The sequence below is a fragment of the Rattus rattus genome, chromosome 8 (genome assembly GCF_011064425.1).
Source record: "Rattus rattus isolate New Zealand chromosome 8, Rrattus_CSIRO_v1, whole genome shotgun sequence".
NCBI classification, from domain to species: Eukaryota; Metazoa; Chordata; class Mammalia; order Rodentia; family Muridae; genus Rattus; species Rattus rattus.
The window spans coordinates 53,621,923-53,642,477 of record NC_046161.1 but is presented as its reverse complement, the minus strand read 5'-3'; the positions used below and the strand labels follow the sequence as shown (position 1 = coordinate 53,642,477).

General features: G+C 35.2%; 1 protein-coding gene and 1 pseudogene across 4 annotated transcripts in view; one reads left to right on the top strand and one right to left on the bottom strand.

Moving 5' to 3' along the window:
• Myo9a (myosin IXA) overlaps window positions 1–20,555 on the bottom strand; it is a 191,584-nt gene that overhangs the window by 137,815 nt on the left and 33,214 nt on the right. For all 4 annotated transcript variants that reach the window (XM_032909329.1, XM_032909330.1, XM_032909331.1 and 1 more), the window contains exons 2-6: window positions 15,717–16,627; window positions 12,239–12,333; window positions 7,654–7,716; window positions 3,526–3,625; window positions 1,919–1,975 (exon numbers count right to left, since the gene is read on the bottom strand). In XM_032909329.1, the coding sequence (XP_032765220.1) occupies window positions 1,919–1,975; window positions 3,526–3,625; window positions 7,654–7,716; window positions 12,239–12,333; window positions 15,717–16,556 (1,155 nt within the window). In that variant the 5' untranslated portion in view covers window positions 16,557–16,627. The remainder of the gene's footprint in view (window positions 1–1,918; window positions 1,976–3,525; window positions 3,626–7,653; window positions 7,717–12,238; window positions 12,334–15,716; window positions 16,628–20,555) is intronic.
• On the top strand, window positions 14,713–14,897 carry LOC116907144 (annotated as a pseudogene).

The window sequence follows — 20,555 nt, the reverse complement described above, 5'->3', positions numbered from 1 at the left end:
GAGAAGAATAATTTTAAAACCTAATTCATTAGTTAATAAATATAGCTAGATGTTAACTATGCTTTCAGCCTTTATATAAGTGACCTAACTGTAGACTGAAAGAAAGTCATTTTTGTCATCCTTTATGGTTACAAATTTGTACTTATATAAAGTATACCATAGTTACACATAGTCATCTTCTACCACATATGCCTTTATGTAACTCAGTTAAAACCTCCCGTAATCTTTTAAGATTTTTATTTCTGTGTAATGTCCATGTATCTATGTATAAGTATATAGACATGAATGTAGGTTCCTTCAGAGAGCAAAATAGTACACAGGTCCCTAGACACTCGTGAGTCAACATGAGTGCTAGGAACTAAGCCATGGTCCTCTGCAGTAGCAAAAGTGCTCTTAACCTCTGAGACATCTTTCTAGCTCCATAAAATAATCTTTTGTTAAAATGTACATTAGTGTTTTGCCTGCATGCGTGTCTGTGTGAGAGTGTCATATCCTGAAGTTACAAACAGTTGTGAACTGCCATGTGGGTGCTGGGAATTGAACCCTGGTCCTCTGAAAGATCAGTCAATGCTCTTAACTACTGAGCCATCTCGCTAGCCCAATAAAATAATCTTGCTTATAAGAATATCAACAATTTGGTGGTGATTAAGGCAGAAGGTTTTGTGTTTGGTTGTTTGTTTGTTTGTTTGTTTTTCAGTTTTTGAAGACAGGATTTCTCTGTGTAGTCCTGGGTATCCTAGAACTCCCTCAGTAGACCAAACTGGCCTCAAACTCAGAGAGATTCACCTGCCTCTGCCTCCCAAGTGCTGGGATGAAAGGCACCTTTTCCCTGCAAAGCAAAAATTTTATAGGAGCTTCTCTTATACATTAACAAACAAAAAAAAAAATCAGAGAAAAGGAACATTTATTATAAACATTTATTATATGAAAAAGATTAATACCCAATACATGTGAAAGGCAGAAACTGACATCAGGTGTCATCCTCTAACACTCTCCACCTTATCTATTTGCTACAGGATCTCTCAGACTTGTAACTTATTATTTCAGTTAGAATGTCTAGCCAAGGAGTTCCTGAGGTCTGTCTTTGTATGCCCTCAGCTGTGGAGTACAGACCTACACCACACCAGGATTTTATATGGACACTAAGAATCTAAACTCCAGTATTCATGTTTGTACAAGAAGCATTGCCTCCAATGAGCTTTCTTCCTAGTTCCTAAAAAGTGAAGTCACTTTATTTTCTAAAGATTTATTTTTATTTGATTCATATATGTGTATTTAAATGTGAATGGGGTATATACCCTCAGAGGCCAGAGGGCACATTAGATCACCTGGAGCTGGAGTTACAGACATTTGTAACAAGCCACTTGAAACTGGGTGCTTGGAACCAAATTCTCACCCTCTGGAAAAGCAGCAAGCACTCTTAACCACTAAGCTATCTCTTTAGCCCACTAAAAATAATTCTAAGAAGTAAGTATCAAACTAAGGATGAAGCTTAATGGTAAAGAACATAGCTAGCAGTCACACTGCACTAAAACAAAACAATAAAAACCTCAAGGAGGAAGGGGAATTACTGGAGTTGAAACAGAGCCACTTCAGTGCTGGAAATCAGGTACAGTCAATTTACTGTTCGTGAAAGTGAATGTTAAATCGATTAATAAAATATATAAATATTAATAAAGTATATAAATTTATAAATATATAAATATAAAATGTATGAATATATAAAAATAGAAAAATGGGCTAGCAACAAACTATTACATGCAAATCAATCATTTAAAGTAATAAAAACTAGTGATCCTCTTTCCTCTCACTGTTGGTGTATCAGCTCATTTTCATGCTGACTGATGATGGTGAATGCAAATGAGCAATGTGAAGTCCCTTTAACAGGAACCAAAAATATTTAGGTACTTGTACTGACCGGCTCAGAATCATAGCAATAATCATCCCAGCTCTGTCTGAGGGGTTTCTTTGTTATCTGAAAGTAAGGCACATTGATTAGGTAGAAGTTATTAGGGTGGAATGATCCTTCTGTAATATCTCTGAGATGCAATATTCAGAAAGCAAGACTATTTACTATCCAAAGAATAGTTATTTTGTATAGTAACATACTCTAATAAAAACTAGATAAATATTCAGATTCTAGGAGATTGTATGTTATTCTATTCAACTTATACATGTCTTTGCCCAGTGGCTCTGATATTTGTATTAATCACTAAGTTCTTTACTATAAGTACTGATATTATGCAAGTATGCCATAGCCATTCATTACACAAAAAGTCAGAAGGACTATAAAACACTGAGTCAGTAAAAACTATCATCTCATTCCTAAGTGCTTACAACATGGTTTAAAAAAAAAATTACTCAGGGGCTGAATTAGTAATTTTTAAAAATACACTTAATTTTGTATAGTTAAAAAATTCTAGCATTCAAACAGAAAGTGATGTAATTTCTAACTTCTGAATCTATTAACATAAAGTTAAGGTAGTTTATATTAATATGAAGTTGTAAAGTTAGAAAATACCAGGTAGAGCACACTGTACATTTGAGGAAAAGTCCATTGTGTTGCTTTTAAAATGTTTAATAAATAATTTTTTACTCACTCAAGTATATTTTAAAAAATTCCTAAGGGTATTTTTCATTGTCATACAGAATTTTTCCCATAAATATTATATTTTCCCTCAAATAAAATGAGGGATTATTTTATTCTTTAAGTGATATAATATAGATTATTTATTCTTTAAGTGATATAATAATTCCATTACTAATTGGATTTAGAATTTTAATATGAAGAATAGAAAAATAGAGAAATCTATATCCTGAAAATGCATGGTCATTCTTCAATATGGAAGTTTAAAGCTGAATTTTTAATTTTAAAGAAAAAATATATTCTCTAAATCTTTGCTTCTGAGAAATTTCATAATGATGCTTTGTTATATTTTGTTTTTACCATGAGATGACAATGTAGCCCAAGCTGCCCTAGAATTCATTACATAGACCAAGCATGGTAATCCTCTTGCATCAGCTTCCCAAATGATAGAATTACAGGAATGAGCTATTATGCTTGGGTTCCTTCCTACAGGATGTTTAAGAGGACTGTTCATTAAATTATACAGTGATACTCTATGCCACTATCATAGCATGCAGGCATATGTGCATTAGATTGCAAACCATGCAAATCAAGTTCAAAGCATCTCTTTGCAATTCATAAGCATTAATCAACAGTTACACTTAATATCCTGGGGTATGTAAAAGGTCAGTCATGACAAAAAAAAAAAAAGTAACATTTTTCTGATAAGAAAGTACCCAGCTTAATATTCTTAAAAGAATCACACAAAATTCACATAAAACATACATAATTTTATCACTATCTGAAGTAGATAATCCTTTTTAAATTTGGAAGGCATACCACGTAACTTTTTAAACAGTCTACATAAATGCAAAACATACAAAGGCACTACAAAACTTTCTCAGTAATAAAATTTTAATTATTCCCTACATTTCAAAATGTTTTTCATGAATTCTTACCTGGTTGAGAAAATGATACTCCTCAGGCTGCTTAAGGTGGAATGCTAACCTCTCTTCTTCACTTGCTCCTGCGAGGAGGTAATAGAATACATGATAGTTCCTGTTGGGAACAAAGCACAGAATGAACATTCTAGTTACGTTTTTTATTTTGTTTTGTCATAAAAAAGACAGTTGTCTTTCACCTGTTCCTACTTCCTGCCTAATTTGCTTCACCTGATGCTATTTCCAGAGACTTGCTCCCAGAACAACTTCAGAAATACCTGCTGATTCCTGAGGACCTCAGTTCATCCAGACTTTCAAACAGATCCAGTCAGAACATCAGTCTAGCCCTGAACTTTTTAAGAATATAGAGTGGGGCTGGAGAGATGGCTCAGTGGTTAAGAGCACTGACTGCTCTTCCAGAGGTCCTGAGTTCAATTCCCAGCAACCACATGGTGGCTCACAACCATCGGAAGTGTATGAAGACCAACTACAGTGTACTCACACATAAATAAAATAAATCTTTAAAAAAAAAAAAAAAAAAGAAAGAAAGGGAAAATAATTCTAAAAGAAAGTCCTTTTTTTTTTTTTTTTTAAAGATTTATTATTTTTTTATTTATATGAATACACTTTAGCTGTCTTCAGACACACCAGAAGAGGGCATCAGATCCCATTACAGATGGTTTTGAGCCACCATGTGGGTGCTGGGAATTGAACTCAGGACCTCTGAAAGAGCGGCCAGTGCTCTTAACCACTGAGCCATCTCTTCAGCCCCCTAAAGCTAGCTTTCTTAAGTCTAACCTCTTTTTCCAATTTTCCTACCCCTCCTCAGCCCTTAAAAAAAATAATATTCATTGCCACAATTCAGCAAAAGAAGCTATGGAGGGGTTATCCCGATTTGTTGGATTTGGGTGTCTAGTTATGGTTATTTTGTAAATTATAAATTTTCATTTTAAGGGATAATTTGAAAATGATCGTAATTTTGGGCAGGGAAAAACTAAATAGTGAGCTTAGACTTGGGAATTTCTGTCTTTCCTCTTCTCTAGCCTTTCTTTCTTAGGTAAAGGAAAGGGAGTTGAAAAGAAAAAGAAGGGTAGAGTAATATAAGAAATTAAGATAGGGGTTGGGGATTTAGCTCAGTGGTAGAGCGCTTGCCTAGCAAGCCCAAGGCCCTGGGTTCGGTCCTCAGCTCCGAAAAAAAAAAGAAGAAAAAAAAAAAAAAAAAGAAGAAGAAGAAATTAAGATATATGGGATATGGGATGGATTACTAAATTTACTCTTATACAAAAATTTTACAGCCATAATCTTATATTGGTAGAACTCAGTAAATTCTGATGCAGAATTGAAGTTATATTTTCCTTCATTGATACAAACTATATACAATGATACAAGTTTAAAGTTTTCATTGGTATAAATCTTTGTATATTGATACAAATTTTAAATTAATTTTGTTACAGTTAGATAGGCATTGTGCCTATGCAACTCATTCAAGAATACAAAGTTAGACCCAGTCCTTCTAATAGCTGCTATTACAAACTATTTAGGATGATTAAGTAATGCAAGTAGGTCAGGTAGTAAACTCATGGTAATATTAGATTCTGATTTAATTATAATAAAATGTTTTCAATATTATTCAAATAGTAAATAGCTAAAGGTGTAACAGTTTAGATACATTATATACATATTGATTTGTCTTCAAAAGCATCAGAGATCCACAGAATATGACATATAAAATCAACTCATTATTAATAGATCTTTTGACTAGGAGACATGTCTGCTAAGCCCAAGTCACAATTCAAAGACACAAAGCATCATTACCTCCATATGGAGTTGCTCCAATTGTGGCAAGGTAGCCACAGGGCAAGAACTGCAGACAGAAAATACTGTCCAAGGGTTGGGGATTTAGCTCAGCGGTAGAGCGCTTGCCTAGCAAACTGAAGGCCCTGTTCGGTCCCCAGCTCCAAAAAAAAAAAAAAAAAAAAAAAAAAGAAAGAAAATACTGTCCAGGGGTTGGGGATTTAGCTCAGTGGTAGAGCGCTTGCCTAGCAAGTGCAAGGCCCTGGGTTCGGTCCCCAGCTCCGAAAAAAAGAAAAGGAAAAAAAAAGAAAGAAAGAAAATACTGTCCAGCAAAGGACACATGTTGATTGACAACAGCTTAGCTCTACCAATACAGGGTAAGCTAGTCCTTCATAATTCCTGCTTCACTTAAAATCTGTCAGATGGTTCTGGGCCAGAAGGCTGAAGACAGATGCTCCAATGTTATTAGGACTAGAGGGGACTGTCCAAGCAATAAGCTGGCTCTACAAATTAAGTTTTGAAAACAATGTTTTTGTTCTGCGTACATATTCATTTAATATTCAATTCATTCTCAGACCGCTGACGGGATTGAAGAATAGTTATATAGCCTCAAAATCAAACTTAAGTTGTTTAGCATTCAGGAAGATGTTCTAGATTTGAAAGGGTAGTTTTCAGATGGTAATAGTTAAAATCAAAACATAGTTCAGGTATAAAATTGTAAACTCTCTAAGACTAAATGATAAGAGTATTGTATCTAAATTGACAAAATTGATGCACTAGATGCTATAAATGTATACAATTTACATAATTGTTATAACTGTGCTCAATTTATATCTGAGAGAAAAGAGCATTTTTAACTGGACAAAAAGGGGGGAATGCACCATCAGGAAAAGTTAATGTCAGGCTTGGCAAAATGGCTCGGTGACTAAGAGCATGGCTCTTTCAGAAGAGCTGAGCTCAGTTGCAACACTGTCAGGTCATTTATACCTGCCCTTAATTTCTGCCCCAGAGAATTGAATGCCCTCTTCTGGTCTCAGAGGGTATCTACAAAGTGTATATATCCACACATAGATACACATATACACATAATTATAAAATATTTGTGGGCTAGAGAGATGGTTCAATGGGTAAGAGCATTGAGTGCTCTTCCGGAGGTTCTGAGTTCAATTCCCAGCAACTACATGGTGGCTCACAACCATCCTTAATGAGATCTGATGCCCTCTTTTGTGTCTGAAGACAGCTACAGTATACTCATATACATAAAATAAATATTAAAATAAACAAATAAAATATTTGTATTATATATTGTATATATTGTATATGCATTTATTTGTACAATCCTTTAACTTAAAAGAATCAATGTCCATTTTGGATGCAAAATGATGTTAGAAAGGAGAATCACTTGCATAGTTTTCAATCTGTAATAAGAGTTTAGTTTTACTTCTTATATTTTATCTCAAAATAAAAAAGTTTGCAACTTTTAAAAAAAGGGGGGTAATGCTTTGAGTTTGGACTAATGCTACTTGTATTATGTTAATTTGGGTCCCCAAAATTGCACAAGAATCTACACGTCCACATGTAAAACACTGAGAGAACCCTGCCCCCAGTTGGTTTTGTTTGGTAAATAAAGTTGCCAGTGATCAATAGCTGGACAAGGAAAACAAAAGCAGGACTTTTAGGAATTCCAGGCAAGGGACAGAGGAAGGAGAAGGAAAGGAGAACTGTCATGCTGAGAAAAGGAGAAACAAGACTCTGAGCCTGAGAATATGCGGAACAGAGAGCACAGTCAGCATGTAGAAGCTAGGGAAGAGTGGCCCCAGGAGGGCTGCCCAACTGGGTCCAGGGTAGCTAAAATGTAGTATAAATTTTAGTAAGTAATGACTTGGGAATATCAGAGAGAGGTGGATTAGCCATGTGGACATTAGGAAGTGGCCCAACCATTGAGCTATTTAAGGAATATCAAAATATAAATGCTGTGTGTATGTGTCTTTCATTCGGGAACCCAGAACATTGGGGCATGTAGTGAGGAAAGTACCTCGCACTGCTGGGATCAATTGGAGTATCTACCTGGGTACTGCTACACAGATGTCTCAAGAATAAATAAATAAGTAAATAAACTACGTTCCTGACCTAAATTTATCTAGAACGAAGAAAGAATAACAATTCTGCATATCCAATAAAAATCTTCCACCTGAATTTAGAAATATAGCATTCTACCCAAGAAATAGTAGTTAATACAAATACAAAATCTATACATAATATACAGTGAATTAAGGATAATAACATACAAATAAAGAAAATCTGTATTATGCTGCAAATTTGATCTAATTATACAAATAAAAAAATATATACCGTTCATTATGCTCTTGATAAACAAGTCTAGATTTTTCCAGAAGATATTTTTCAACATAGGCCCTAGAAAAAAATAAAATTGGTTGAAATAATAAAAATTAGTTCATATAAATAATAAAGTTTAATATACGGTAGATTTTATTTATTTAGAAATTCAAAACTAAAAGGATCATTTTCTAGATGCACATTCACCATTACAACTGTTATAGATGATATTAGCATTATCCATGTTAAATTCTCAAAACCCTAAGTCATCAAATAGCTAATGAGTGAGATAAGCAGGTGAGCATATCAAGAGTAAATACACAATGAAACCCTGTTTCAAAAAAAGAAAAAACAACAAGACAAAAGCATCCACTAGTAATCAGCAACACAACCACTGTAGAAGTATGAACCCATGCCTGATTTCACTACAAATCAAATCATTCAATTTTACTATTTCCTAGACATCTCTTTTTCTTTTATCCTAATCTCTGAGTTCTACTAGAACAATAATTACCAATTCAGAGAATGAGATAGTCATATTATGCCTCTACATTTATCTGCTCACCACAATGCTGAGCATATCATATGTGTTTGGGATTCCATTTAAAACCAGCATGGAAAAAGAAGAGACAGATGAATTAAATATGGCAAGACTTAATCATTGTTGAATCTACCTAGGATGTCCTTTCTCTGTTTTTTCTCTATTTTGTGTATATTTGACTTTTAAAATAAAATTATCTAAAATTTACCTCACAATGTCAAGATTATTATATTAGTTTTATATTCAATTTGACCATCTGACCTCTATGACAATGCTATACCCATTTTTCTTGCCTCTTCAACTACAACAAGATGTTGTTATAATGGCAGTCATTTACTAATGATAATTCCTCACTTCATAAAATTATTTCCTAGTCCTTCCACTTGGCAAATTTTTAATACCCAACATAAAACCAATATTTTCCATAAGGCCTCCAGAAACACACTTCAGTCAACTTATCATTTACTGTAATCAATTTATGAGTATCTATTTCCCCAACAAACAATGAAAATGTCAAAGGTAAAAAGAACATGCTTACATGGGGTTTTTTTAATCTTCAATATTTAGAACAATGCCTGTTACTCAAAATGCACCCCACAAATCTATGCTTAATAAATAAAACATGATGCTAAGCAACCAGAGCTTCCAGGACTAAGCCACTACCTAAAGACTATACATGGACTGACCCTGGACTCTGACCTCATAGGTAGTAATGAATATCCTAGTAAGGGCACCAGTGGAAGGGGAAGCCCTGCGTCCTGCTAAGACTGAACCCACAGTGAACTAGACTGTCGGGGGGAGGGCGGCAATGGGGGGAGGGTGGGGAGGGGAACACCCATAAGGAAGGGGGAGGAAGGGGATGTTTGCCCGAAACCGAAAGGAATAACACTCAAATGTACATAAGAAATACTCAAGTTAATAAAAAAAAAAAAAAAAAAAAAAAAAACTCACCCGAAATGACAGCTGAGGTTAAAACATAAAAAATAAATAAATAAATAAATAAATAAATAAATAAATAAATAAATAAATAAAACATGAGGGGTTGGGGATTTAGCTCAGTGGTAGAGCGCTTGCCTAGGAAGCACAAGGCCCTGGGTTCGGTCCCCAGCTCCGAAAAAAAAAGAAAAGAAAAGAAAAAAAAAATAAATAAATAAATAAATAAATAAATAAATAAATAAGCATGAGTTAATAATAATGTTCAATTCAAATATGTTGTTTACTCAGTTTTTGTTCACCATGGAAAAGTTTATAAACTTCTTTATGCAATCAACAGAAGCGCCTGCATTCCTTCAATAAAGGAAACTAGACATCTATTTCCTAATTCACTATCTTATTCAATGAAGATTACTATTACATTTGAGGTTAAAAGCAATATACATGACTTTACCTATTACCATTCTCTTCTGAAACACAATGCTAAGCCTAAGTCCTTGACTATATCCCCCTTTTAAGAGAAAAAGTAACAAATGAGCTTTTATAAACTAGTAAGTCTTAAGAACCAAGAGAAGAAATGACTTATGAAACAGCTATTGAACATCTCTCATGGACTTTTGTGGTTGTTCATAACATTGGTTTTAGGTTCTTCATAGATGGGCCAAAGTATTATATACACAGTAGTTTTGGCATGCTTTTTTTTTAATGCAGAAGTATATAAGACTGAGATATAATTCAAATAGCATAAAAAATAAGCTGTCGTCTACCTATTACTTGGGATATTAAAATCATAATGATAACCATCAAACAGAAAAATAATAATTTATATGTATGGTATATATGCATATGTTTGTTTATACTAACAAATTTTTCTGAAATGCAAAATAGTTCAATATTAGGGAGAAAAAAGTACAGTATCAATGTATCTCAGAAGGAAGACATGATATCTACATACAGCCCAAAAATAACTGATGAAATTTAATATGCAAAATTAACATGAACTCAAGACAACTCAAATTAATATTGAATTAGTTAATACAATAAAAGTTCTTTAGCTTGAGTTTTACTTAATGGAGAAGATAGTATTGACATAAAAGACAAAAATAACATAGTGGTATGTGTAATGGCCTGGCTTTTAAATCCTCTACAAAGGATCATAGGCTAAAGACTGAACCAGCAGCCTATAGTACTAGAAAGAAGGAGGCAGCCTCAGTGGAAGAAAATTAGGTAATTAAAGTATGCCCTTACAGGGGATTCGAGCATCTTCCTCTACCTTTCCCTCTTCTTTGCTTGCTTTCTAGCCATGTTGTAGTTATCATCATGTAGTCTATCCCACAATCCCAGCAATGATACTCTTGCCTGCCACAGAACCACAAACAATACAGCCAATAGATCATGGATTTATACTTCTACAAAGACGACTCTAAACAACATCTTTCCTCTTTTATCTCAGGTATTTTGTCTTAGCAATGAAAAGTTGGCTATGTTAGTTACATTTTCTCATTGCTGAGGCAGAATATCTTATAGAAAAAAATCTATGAAAAAAAATGATTTCATTTTATCTCATGGTTCAGAGACAGACCACCATGGCAGAATGGCTTGGTTCAGAGTGGGAGCTTAGAGCAGTTTGTTCCTCTTCTCAGCAGCACCAGAAGCAGAGAGCTAGGGCCAGGAGTAGGACTAGGATATAACCCAACGGCCAAGCCCAAGTGAGCTACGGGTCCTTTTACAAGTACTATAATACGCTTTGAACAATCAAGACAGCCAGTAAAGTACCATCAGTACATCAAAGCACTGATGTAAAACTATAAAAATCAATAGATTCACCCACACGAACAATAAGCAGTAAGAAACCATTATGCAAGAGAAAAATCACACCCATAATAATATACTTAAAAAATAAACTCAAATATACAAAAAAATTAAGTACTTCTAAAAAGTACAAAGATGTCAGTCATCTCTAAAATAACCACGAAATTAAATGTTAAGTCAATAAAAGTAACAGCTATAGAAGATCCTTAAGTACACAGTTACCAACCTGAAAAAGCTGCATACAATATGATTCTATCTCTACATTTTGGAAAAAATGGTATGGAGATAGGCAAAGGTCAGTAATTACCAAGACCTGAAAGGTAACGAGGCTGAATGAGCCAAACGCAGACTGTTCTGAGCACAGTGAAGCTATGCTGTCTGTACTAAAATGACAACTGCAAATGGCATCTCTGCAGTTCTCAAAGCCAAAAGAATGTAAAACACAGTGAGCAAACTTTAATACAAGTTATGGATTTCACAATTAACATGGATGCGGCAACAACACTGCTCATCAACTTTAACAAACAGAGCACACCAACACCAAATATTTATAGCAAGGGAAGCCATGCTGGAAGAGATGGAAATGATACAGGTAACTCTATAACTTCCATTTCCTTCTGCTATGAATCTAACTAAACCTGGTCTAAAGAATTCTCTAGAACGTTACTACAACAATCAGATGACTTGTCACAGAAAATGTAAAGGTTTTTATTGTATCAAAATCAAATACCTTGATTGGGAGAATACTAATTTGGATATGTAGGAAAGTGTGATTATCTTCAGAAATAAAATAATTAAAGTGTCATTTCCTAACTTGAAAATAAATTTTTGAAAATTTATAATATGAACTTAAATGCATGAAACTGTTAACAGTTAACAAGTATAAGTATGTTAAGAATTATAATTAGTTTTACAACTTTCTCAGTTTAAACCGACCAAAAATGAGGAAACAATTTTTATGCAGATACCAAGGTCATAATTCATAGTTTATGAAACTAGTAATAACTAAAATACAAATAAGCTCCAGGAGCTGGAGAAATAACTCAGCAATTAAGAGCACTGCCTGCTCTTTCAAAGGATCTGGGTATAATTCCTAGCTCTCACATGGCAGCTAACAATCATCTGTAACTCCAGTTCCAGGGGATCTGATGCCCTCTCTTCTGTCTTCCAAGGACACTGAATTTATGTGGTATACACATACACTGAAAATAAAATAGATTTTAATATATGTATGTGTATATGTACCAAACACGTGTGCATATATAATACATATACATGTGTGTGTGTGTGTGCTTCTAAAGTAGCAGTACTTACCCAAGTACAGTGCCTGTTTCTTGGTAATTTACTTGAATAAACTTGCCGAAACGACTTGAATTGTTATTATGAGCTGTCTTTGCATTTCCAAAGGCCTGTAAAAATAAATAGTTTTTATTTAAAAATAACTTTTAAGCATTCTTTAGTCTTTAGACTAATGAAAAAACAGTAAGGCATATTTGATGGAGAATAAAAGAAAATAATGGAAAGCTGAACAAAAACCATAGATTTTCACCTTACTCTAATAAAAAATAGCTCAGTTCTTTAGAGCACTTGCTGTGCAAGTGTGATGTGAATTCAGATAATAACACTCTTGGAAAAAGCCCAGTGTGCAGATGAACAACACCTGTAATGCAAACACAATAGGCAGACAGAGAGGGGGAAGGTCGAGACTTGCTGGCCATTCAACTGGTTCCAGATTTAGTGAGAGACCCTACCTCAAAGGAATGATGACAGACAATCTATGTCTACAGGTATCTCCACCCACATACATATGTGCATATAACATACATCCATACATATGTACACACACAAAATTAATAAAATGAAAATGTTTCTTTGCCAGGCCATGCCTTTAATCCCAGCACTCAGGAGGCAGAGGCAGATGGATCTCTGTGAGTTCGAGGCCAGCCTGGTCTCCACATCATTCCAGAACAACCAGGGCTACACAGAGAAACCAAACACTATCTAGAAAAACAAAAACAACAAACAAACAAAAAAAACCATGTTTTTTGGTCCCACCAACCTCAGAATCATGGGAGCCATAACAGCAACCACAACTGTAAGCACCAGAAGTACCCAAGAGGTTTAGGAAATGCTGATGGCTTAAATCGCCATAGGACCAAATACAACAAATATGGGCAGGTGACTCTAAACGGCACACTACCAGTTAAAGAGGAACCAGAGTTTCTGCCTGTCAACTTTGGAAAACTTTGGACATTGGTGAGTGAATAGACATTGGTAAATGCTGCCTAAATCAGGACTAAGGCTGCCCATCACTAATGTGAGGCTGCATAAGCAGCCTGTCACTGTGAAGACCAGATGCTTATGCAGAAAAGCAAAGGAGAAAGTAAGGATATAGAGTGGGTTTTTCCCAGAAAAGGGAGGGTTGGAGTATGCTGATGGCTTGAAGCCACTCAAAGAGGCTCACTGAATACTAACAAATTCTTTTAAAATAAAATAATCTCATTAATGTCAAGATGTCTTCATATTCCAAGGACAGCACATTTCTTAAGTTTATACTAAAGCATTCTGCAAAGCTGAAAACACTTAAGAAAATAGTTATATAAAGACTGATCATTCTAGAAGTACATAAATAAAATTCAATTAAGGTATTATAATTATCTATTTAAAACAAAGCTATTGTACAGATGATAAAACAACTATATGCTCTCTGTATCATGACCCAAAGTGTATACCAGCTAAGGGAATAATGGCAAGCAATGTGGACACCTCTAGATAGGGCTGAGGTCATCACGATTTAACCTGTCTACCATTTCCCAGGAAAACTCTCACTCTAAGGGTTGTCTTTATTTAAACCGACTTACTGATCACTCACTGAAAACAGCCTCTCCATACCCATAACCACCATGTTTGTTTCTCCAAAACAATCAGAGGCAATTGTTTAAGCACTGAAAATACCTAAGGTGATAATAATAAAGTGAGGATTGGTGGGACCTCATAATTACATGTATAAAATGGGCTTGAAAAGGTATGAAAGACAGGACTAGATAGGCGACTTGGCAGTTACAAGCACTGACTGCTCTTAGAAAGAACAAGGATTCAATTCTAATGGGGCTAATATGCATTGAGAACTTCAGCTCCCAGAGATCCAATATCCTCTTCTGGCCTCTGCCAGCATTGAACACATACAAACATGCATGCAGACAAAACACTCATATACATAAAATAATGTAAAATTTCTAAAAGAAAAAAAGGTATTAAAAATTGCTATACATAGGGGTTGGGGATTTAGCTCAGTGGTAGAGCGCTTGCCTAGCAAGCGCAAGGCCCTGGGTTCGGTCCCCAGCTCCGAAAAAGAAAAAAAGAAAAAAAAAATTGCTACACATGTAGAAAGACTTTTGCAAGGAACATATCTATATTCAGGAAAGCGTTCAAACTTGTGTTTGAATTTGAGGCTGCATGACAGTAGAAAATAAAAGAGAAAAATTGATATTTACCAGATTAAGGGTGAAAAGAGTGCTTCAAAGAACATACAAAATCTCAAAGAAAAACCTGAGAACATTAGTATGTATGGGCATCTCTACATGTTCCCATTCTATCATAACCACACAAAAAAAAATGGAGAATTATATGATCCCATGTAAAAAAGAATACAGTATTTAAAATATTTGTTCACAAATCATAAAACAACCAAACAGGAGTAACAAAACTAATAGGTCTCTTGTTGCAGCAATGCGAGTGGGAGCATCTGGAGCACAAGCTCAGAACGAGAATCCACGAGTTGTAAGAAAATGGCAGACAAGTCAGACATGGGGGAGATCACCAGCTTCAATAAGGCCAAGCTGAAGAAAATCTGACACAGGAGAACACCCTGCCGACCAAAGAGACCACTGAACAGGAAAAGAGGAGCGAAATCTCCTACAAGCCTAGGAAGATTTCCCCACCCCACCCCTTCTTCTCCAAGACCCCCTCGTGAGGTGGACGAAGAGCCACCTGCAAGATGGATGGGAGCCACAAGCTGCACTGTGAACCGGGGCACTCCGCGCCGATGCCACCAGCCTCTGGGTCTCTGAAGGGGACTCCCCACACACACTAATCAGACTGCCAAATTTCACTGGTTTGCTCTGGGATATTATAGAAAATTATTTGTATGATTGATGAAAATAAAACACACCTCGTGGAAAAAATTAATAATCACACCTCCTGGAGAAATTTTATTTCCAAAAGTATCACATTAAATTCCAGTTTTCATCTCCTTTGTCAAGCCAAATACAAATAGAATTTTGCCCTGCTTCTTTGTAAAGAGATAGACAACTATTCCAGTGACTTAAAAGAAACTCTTTTGGCTTTCTTCTTTTGATGGTACTGGTATTAGAATCTATGGTTTGCACTTATCAAGTAATGTGTGCTTATCACTGAGATTCAATCCTAACTCATATAAGAATCCTATAAAATTAAGTTATTACTATCATAACTGCCTTGTTTCTTTGCCACTTTGAGCTTCCCTTGGTCACAAAAAATGATGTCTATTCTAGTAGTTTCATTTCATCTTCTCAGATTTACCAATCGTTTCTTTTAGATTTAAGAAAAGTACTTCTAGCTGACTGTGGTGGCACATGCCTTTAATCCCAGAACTAAGGAGGAAGAGGAATGTGGATCTCTATAAGTTCAAGGCCAGCCTGGTCTACATAGTGAGTTGCTGGACACATGACAGCTAGAGCTATATAAAGAGACTTTGTCTTTAACAAAAGGGAGAGTGGGTTGAGAAAGAGAAAATTATTTCTATATACCTTACCTCAAGTACTGGTCCAGCTCCAAGAATAATCTGTTCTACTCCACTGGCAAATCCTTTCTGGCTGAGGGCAGTAAGGTGATGAATAAGAAAGTTTGTGCTTTGAGTCTTCCCAGAACCACTCTCTCCTGAAATCACAATACACTGATTCTTTTTGCGCTGAAGCATGGCATGATAAGCAACATCCGCCACAGCATATATGTGGGGTTCAAGTTTTCCCAGCTGGTGGTTATCATACATTTTGACATATTTGGGGTTATAAATAGGAAGAAATTTGAATGGATTAATAGCTATTAGAATACTGCCAACATAAGTATAAATTTTTTCATGCTTAAAGCGATTCCGTAGGTTTTCTAAGAGAGTTTTCTCATTCAAATCAGGCAAGCTACATAAATCATCAAAGTCTTTCTGTTGAGGCTGTGGAAGAAAACCCCGCTCCATCATCCTTCGGCGTTCTTCGGTTACCCGTAGCCATGACTGGAGGCTACCATAATGAATTGATCCATCGAGGTTTTTTTCTCTCAGAAGAAAGCGGTAGTCCTCTCCACTTAGGCGATTTTCCAAAGCCATTCGGGGCCACAGCATCATTCGCTGAACTGGACAGTCGGTTGGATTGAGAATCCATTCTTCTCCACCAAATTCCTTTACCTCTGCTAAAACGTAGCATTTTGTCTTGTCTAGGTGAAGTCTGTTTATAAGGGAGTCAATCACCTCAGCAGCTGTGGAGTTTTTTCTGGCAGGAATTGGACAGTAAATTGTTCCTTCTGAAATTGTCCCAGGATATATTCGCAATGTGTGTTCATTATCCTCAAAGCGTCGTCTTCCTCCATCACTTACATTCATATTGGATCTTGTCCCATCAGAAAGGACAGTATGTGTTCAGGACTGGGCAAACCATTTTCTTGGCAAAAGAACTGGAACACAAAAGATAGAAACATGAGCAGTCTCATTGAATATTATTTTCTGTATCCAAAAATGAAAACCTTAACAACCACATTGACTGCAGCTTTCTGAACATAACTCATAACTCACTGTATAAGAACAAGTATTAAGCCAAGCATGGTGACACATGCTTACAATACCAAGAAGAGGCAGTAAAATTAAAGAGTTCTAAACTATCCTTGGGTATCTGATAACTTTGTGGTCAGCCAAAGTTACTGAGATCTTCTTTCCAGGGGGCAGAGAAAATAATAAGTATCAAAAATAGTCTCATTGAAATCATATAACAATTAAGTTTTATTGTCCAAGTCAGGGTACTTTCTAAAAACATCAATGCTAAAATATGTGGCACTATTTTGTTATTCAACAATAACCCAAAAAGTAAAAACAAATTACTATTCTGCTATATCTTTGAAGAATTTCACTAAAGACTGAATTAAGGGGACAGAATAATTACACAAAACTGATTAATCATCTTATAAACAAAAGCCCTTAGAAATAATGCAAAAATAAAAAAGATGTCATCAATGAAACATGTTTTATGAAACTAGAACAGAAAGATGAAGGGGGAATAAAAATTAAGGTTATAGGGCTGGAAAGATAGCTCAGTGGTTAAGAGCACTGACTGCTCTTCCAGAGGTCCTGAGTTCAATTCCCAGCAACCACATGGTGGCTCACAACCATCTGTACAGAGATCCGATGCCCCCTTCTGGTGTATCTGAAGACAGCTACAGTGTACTTATATATAATAAATGAATAAATCTTTTTAAAAAAATTAAGGTTATAAAAGAAAACAATCAGAAACCTACTATTTAAACATTTTCAGGGAATTCTTGGGCCTCTAATGGTCAAGAAAAGGGATTTAACAGGATCAACTCAAAGATCATAGCCTTAACTTGTTGAGCAAAGCTGACAAGATTACAAGTAGGTAACATTACAAATTTTATTATAACCCTTCTTTGTCCTTCAATGCTACTGATCTACTTTTATCAACTTGATTCCATTTTTCATATCCTTATAATTTCTAAAATTCTATATACACTACTTCCAGATAAATTATTTTAATTTATACAAGTAACCTAAAACCTTATTTCCTTTAAATGGTTTCTCTACCTCAATTTATTAAATCTCTTCACTACCCTTCTGCTACTATCTACAAAAAAAAAGCCTTTCTAAAACTAACAAAAGCTTTTCAACCTTCATTTGTAATTTATCCATCAAGTTAAAACAAACACACACTTGGGTTAAGGAAATGGTTTAATCTGTACAGTGCTTGTCACACAAGTTCAGATCTCAGAACCCACAAAAAAAGCCAAGCGTGATAGTGTATGTCTTTAACCCCAGGAGCAGGAGCAGCAAAGAGGTAGGTCCCTGGAACTTTCTAGCCAACCTCTCTAACCAGATTAGTGAGCTCAGGTTCAGTGACAGACCCTGTATGGAAAATAAAGTAGAAAAAGACAAGGAAGACTCCCAACAACTGGACCTCTGTCCTCATCTACACACGCGTTCGCGCGCACATATGTACCACAGAATATTCTTTCTTGTTTTACTTATTTCATCCTTTAACATAAAAATAAGGGCTTGTTTAAAAATTCTGCTGGAAAATGGGATAAAATGCTTAACCCACAATGCAAGGGTGATGGAAAGAAATAAATTGTGGGGGTTTCCTTTTCATTTAAGTTCAACTGTAAGTCATTCATGAATTTATGTCTACTGTAATTGTGTTTGTAACTTTCCACTAGAATGTGTTTTGGATGATCTTGTAAAATTTCAAAGAAAATTCATAGGCTTCTCCCCCAGCGTTCAATGAGAAAGCTGAGCAGCCACATAGCTGTAATGCTTGGTTTATTTATGTGAAAATTATAGAATATATTAATGAAAAAAAAAATTCTGCTGGAAACTTGATCTTATACAGCCAAATCAGCCTTGAAATAACTGTGTATATAAGGATACCCTGAGCTCCTGATTCTCCTGCTCCTACTTACAAAATGCTGGGCACATGTGCTGCTATGCCTAGTAAATGCGCAATTTTTAATTTCAACATTTATTTCTTTGTACATGTTTGTGTGTGTGTTCCATGTTTGTGTGGGTCCTATTAGTGGCCAGAAGACAGCACTGAATCCCTTGTACCGAGTCGTAAACAGTTGTCTACCACCAGTCATGGGTAATGGAAATTAACTGGGCTCCTCTGGCAGGACAGCAAGTACTCTTGACCACTGAGCCATTTCTCTAGTTCCTAATGTACTCTTTTCTAAAAACAAAAAAATTTCAGTTGCCTTCATTTTGTGCTGCCACATATTTTGCAAAGACCTCTGCCCAGAAATAATCTTTACTTTTATCCTAGATGGCCTCTAAACAGATACATAAAAGATAGCCATATATCCATGGCTCCAATGCAACAAGTTTGGAACATAACCATTATCCTGAGGTTGGTATTATGTTGATACATGTTTATTACCTGGATAAGTTTCCATAAATTATATATAATATTGTTTGCTTTTTTTAATGGATGTGCAAACAGTGCAGATTGCTTGAAGGTTTCAGAGAGGAAAAGAGACTGTAGGAAACTGCACTAGAGACCATTCAAGCTATGCTCTGGCAAATAATCTGGATGTATTCTGTATTCTGAAAACTTGACTGAGAATGAATTCAAATGCAGTTTGCATTATGAGATAGCTAGCTATGAGCCTAAGGGAGTTAGGCTTAAAATTACAGATTTGAATGGGAAACATCCACCATGGGCTCACGTGGTTCACTCACTTGACTCACAGACAGCAGCACTGTTTGTAAAGTTAACACATACTAGAAGCTCTCATCACTATCAACAAATTCTTAGCTGCCATGCCTCCTTCACCACGAAACTTAAAATCCATCTTCTCTTAAGGTACTTTTTGTTCTAGAAACTAATGAATGAACAATAAATGAAATAATCTTCAAAGCAGCATTTGAGGGTAACTGAATTATTTCAAATGGTTTAGTAATGTCACTACTATTCTAGGAAAATTAAAACAAGTCTCAAAGAAATCCTAAAACAACTTAAAGCACAATGTATTAGACTAATTTTCACTTTGCCAAAAAATAAACATTGAGAAACATAATTCAGTTTTGGAAAATGCTACTATAACTGAAAGGAATTTTTCTTACAGACTATAAATACTATTCCCTAAAACATAATGGGAATATGCTTTTTTATGAGATCAAACATTTCACTTTAAAGCATCAAAATTCACAAAACTGTACAATCCTAAATATATTCTAAGCTTAAGTAAAGATAAAAATTTATTCTAGTAATTAGATAATTGAAGTAAATAATAATCTATTAACTTAATTGATTTACTATAGTAATTCAGATCAGTGTTCAATAATGATTTGTATGCATACAAATGGAAGAAAATTTAATTATTCACGTGTGATGAAACAATACCCTTTTAAAATCTTGGGAGTAGAAGTGCAAGAATCACAGATCAAAGCTATCCAAGGCTACATGGTGGGGTACAGTAGAACGGGCCTGTTAATTCTAGCTTTAAAAATATACAAAGAACAAAAAAAAAGCATATACTATCTAGGCAAGACTATTTAAGAAAATATAAATGATTTGCCTACAACTGTAAATATTATGGGGAATAAGCCATTAAACATTTTGAACTTATTTTAGATTCATGACTATAGGAAAATAGTGTTCAAGACCTAATATTAGAACTGGGGAAATGAGTGGCTAAAGCTCTTACCATACAAGCATAAGGAACCTGACGTCCAACCTCCAGAACCCATATAAAACCAGACACATCAACACACATTTGCTGTTACAGCACTTCTATAGTGAGATGAGAGGTGGAGACAGGAAATCCCCAAAAGCTCAGGAGTGGACCAGCAGGCAGTAAACTTAGCAGTGAAGAAGAAACA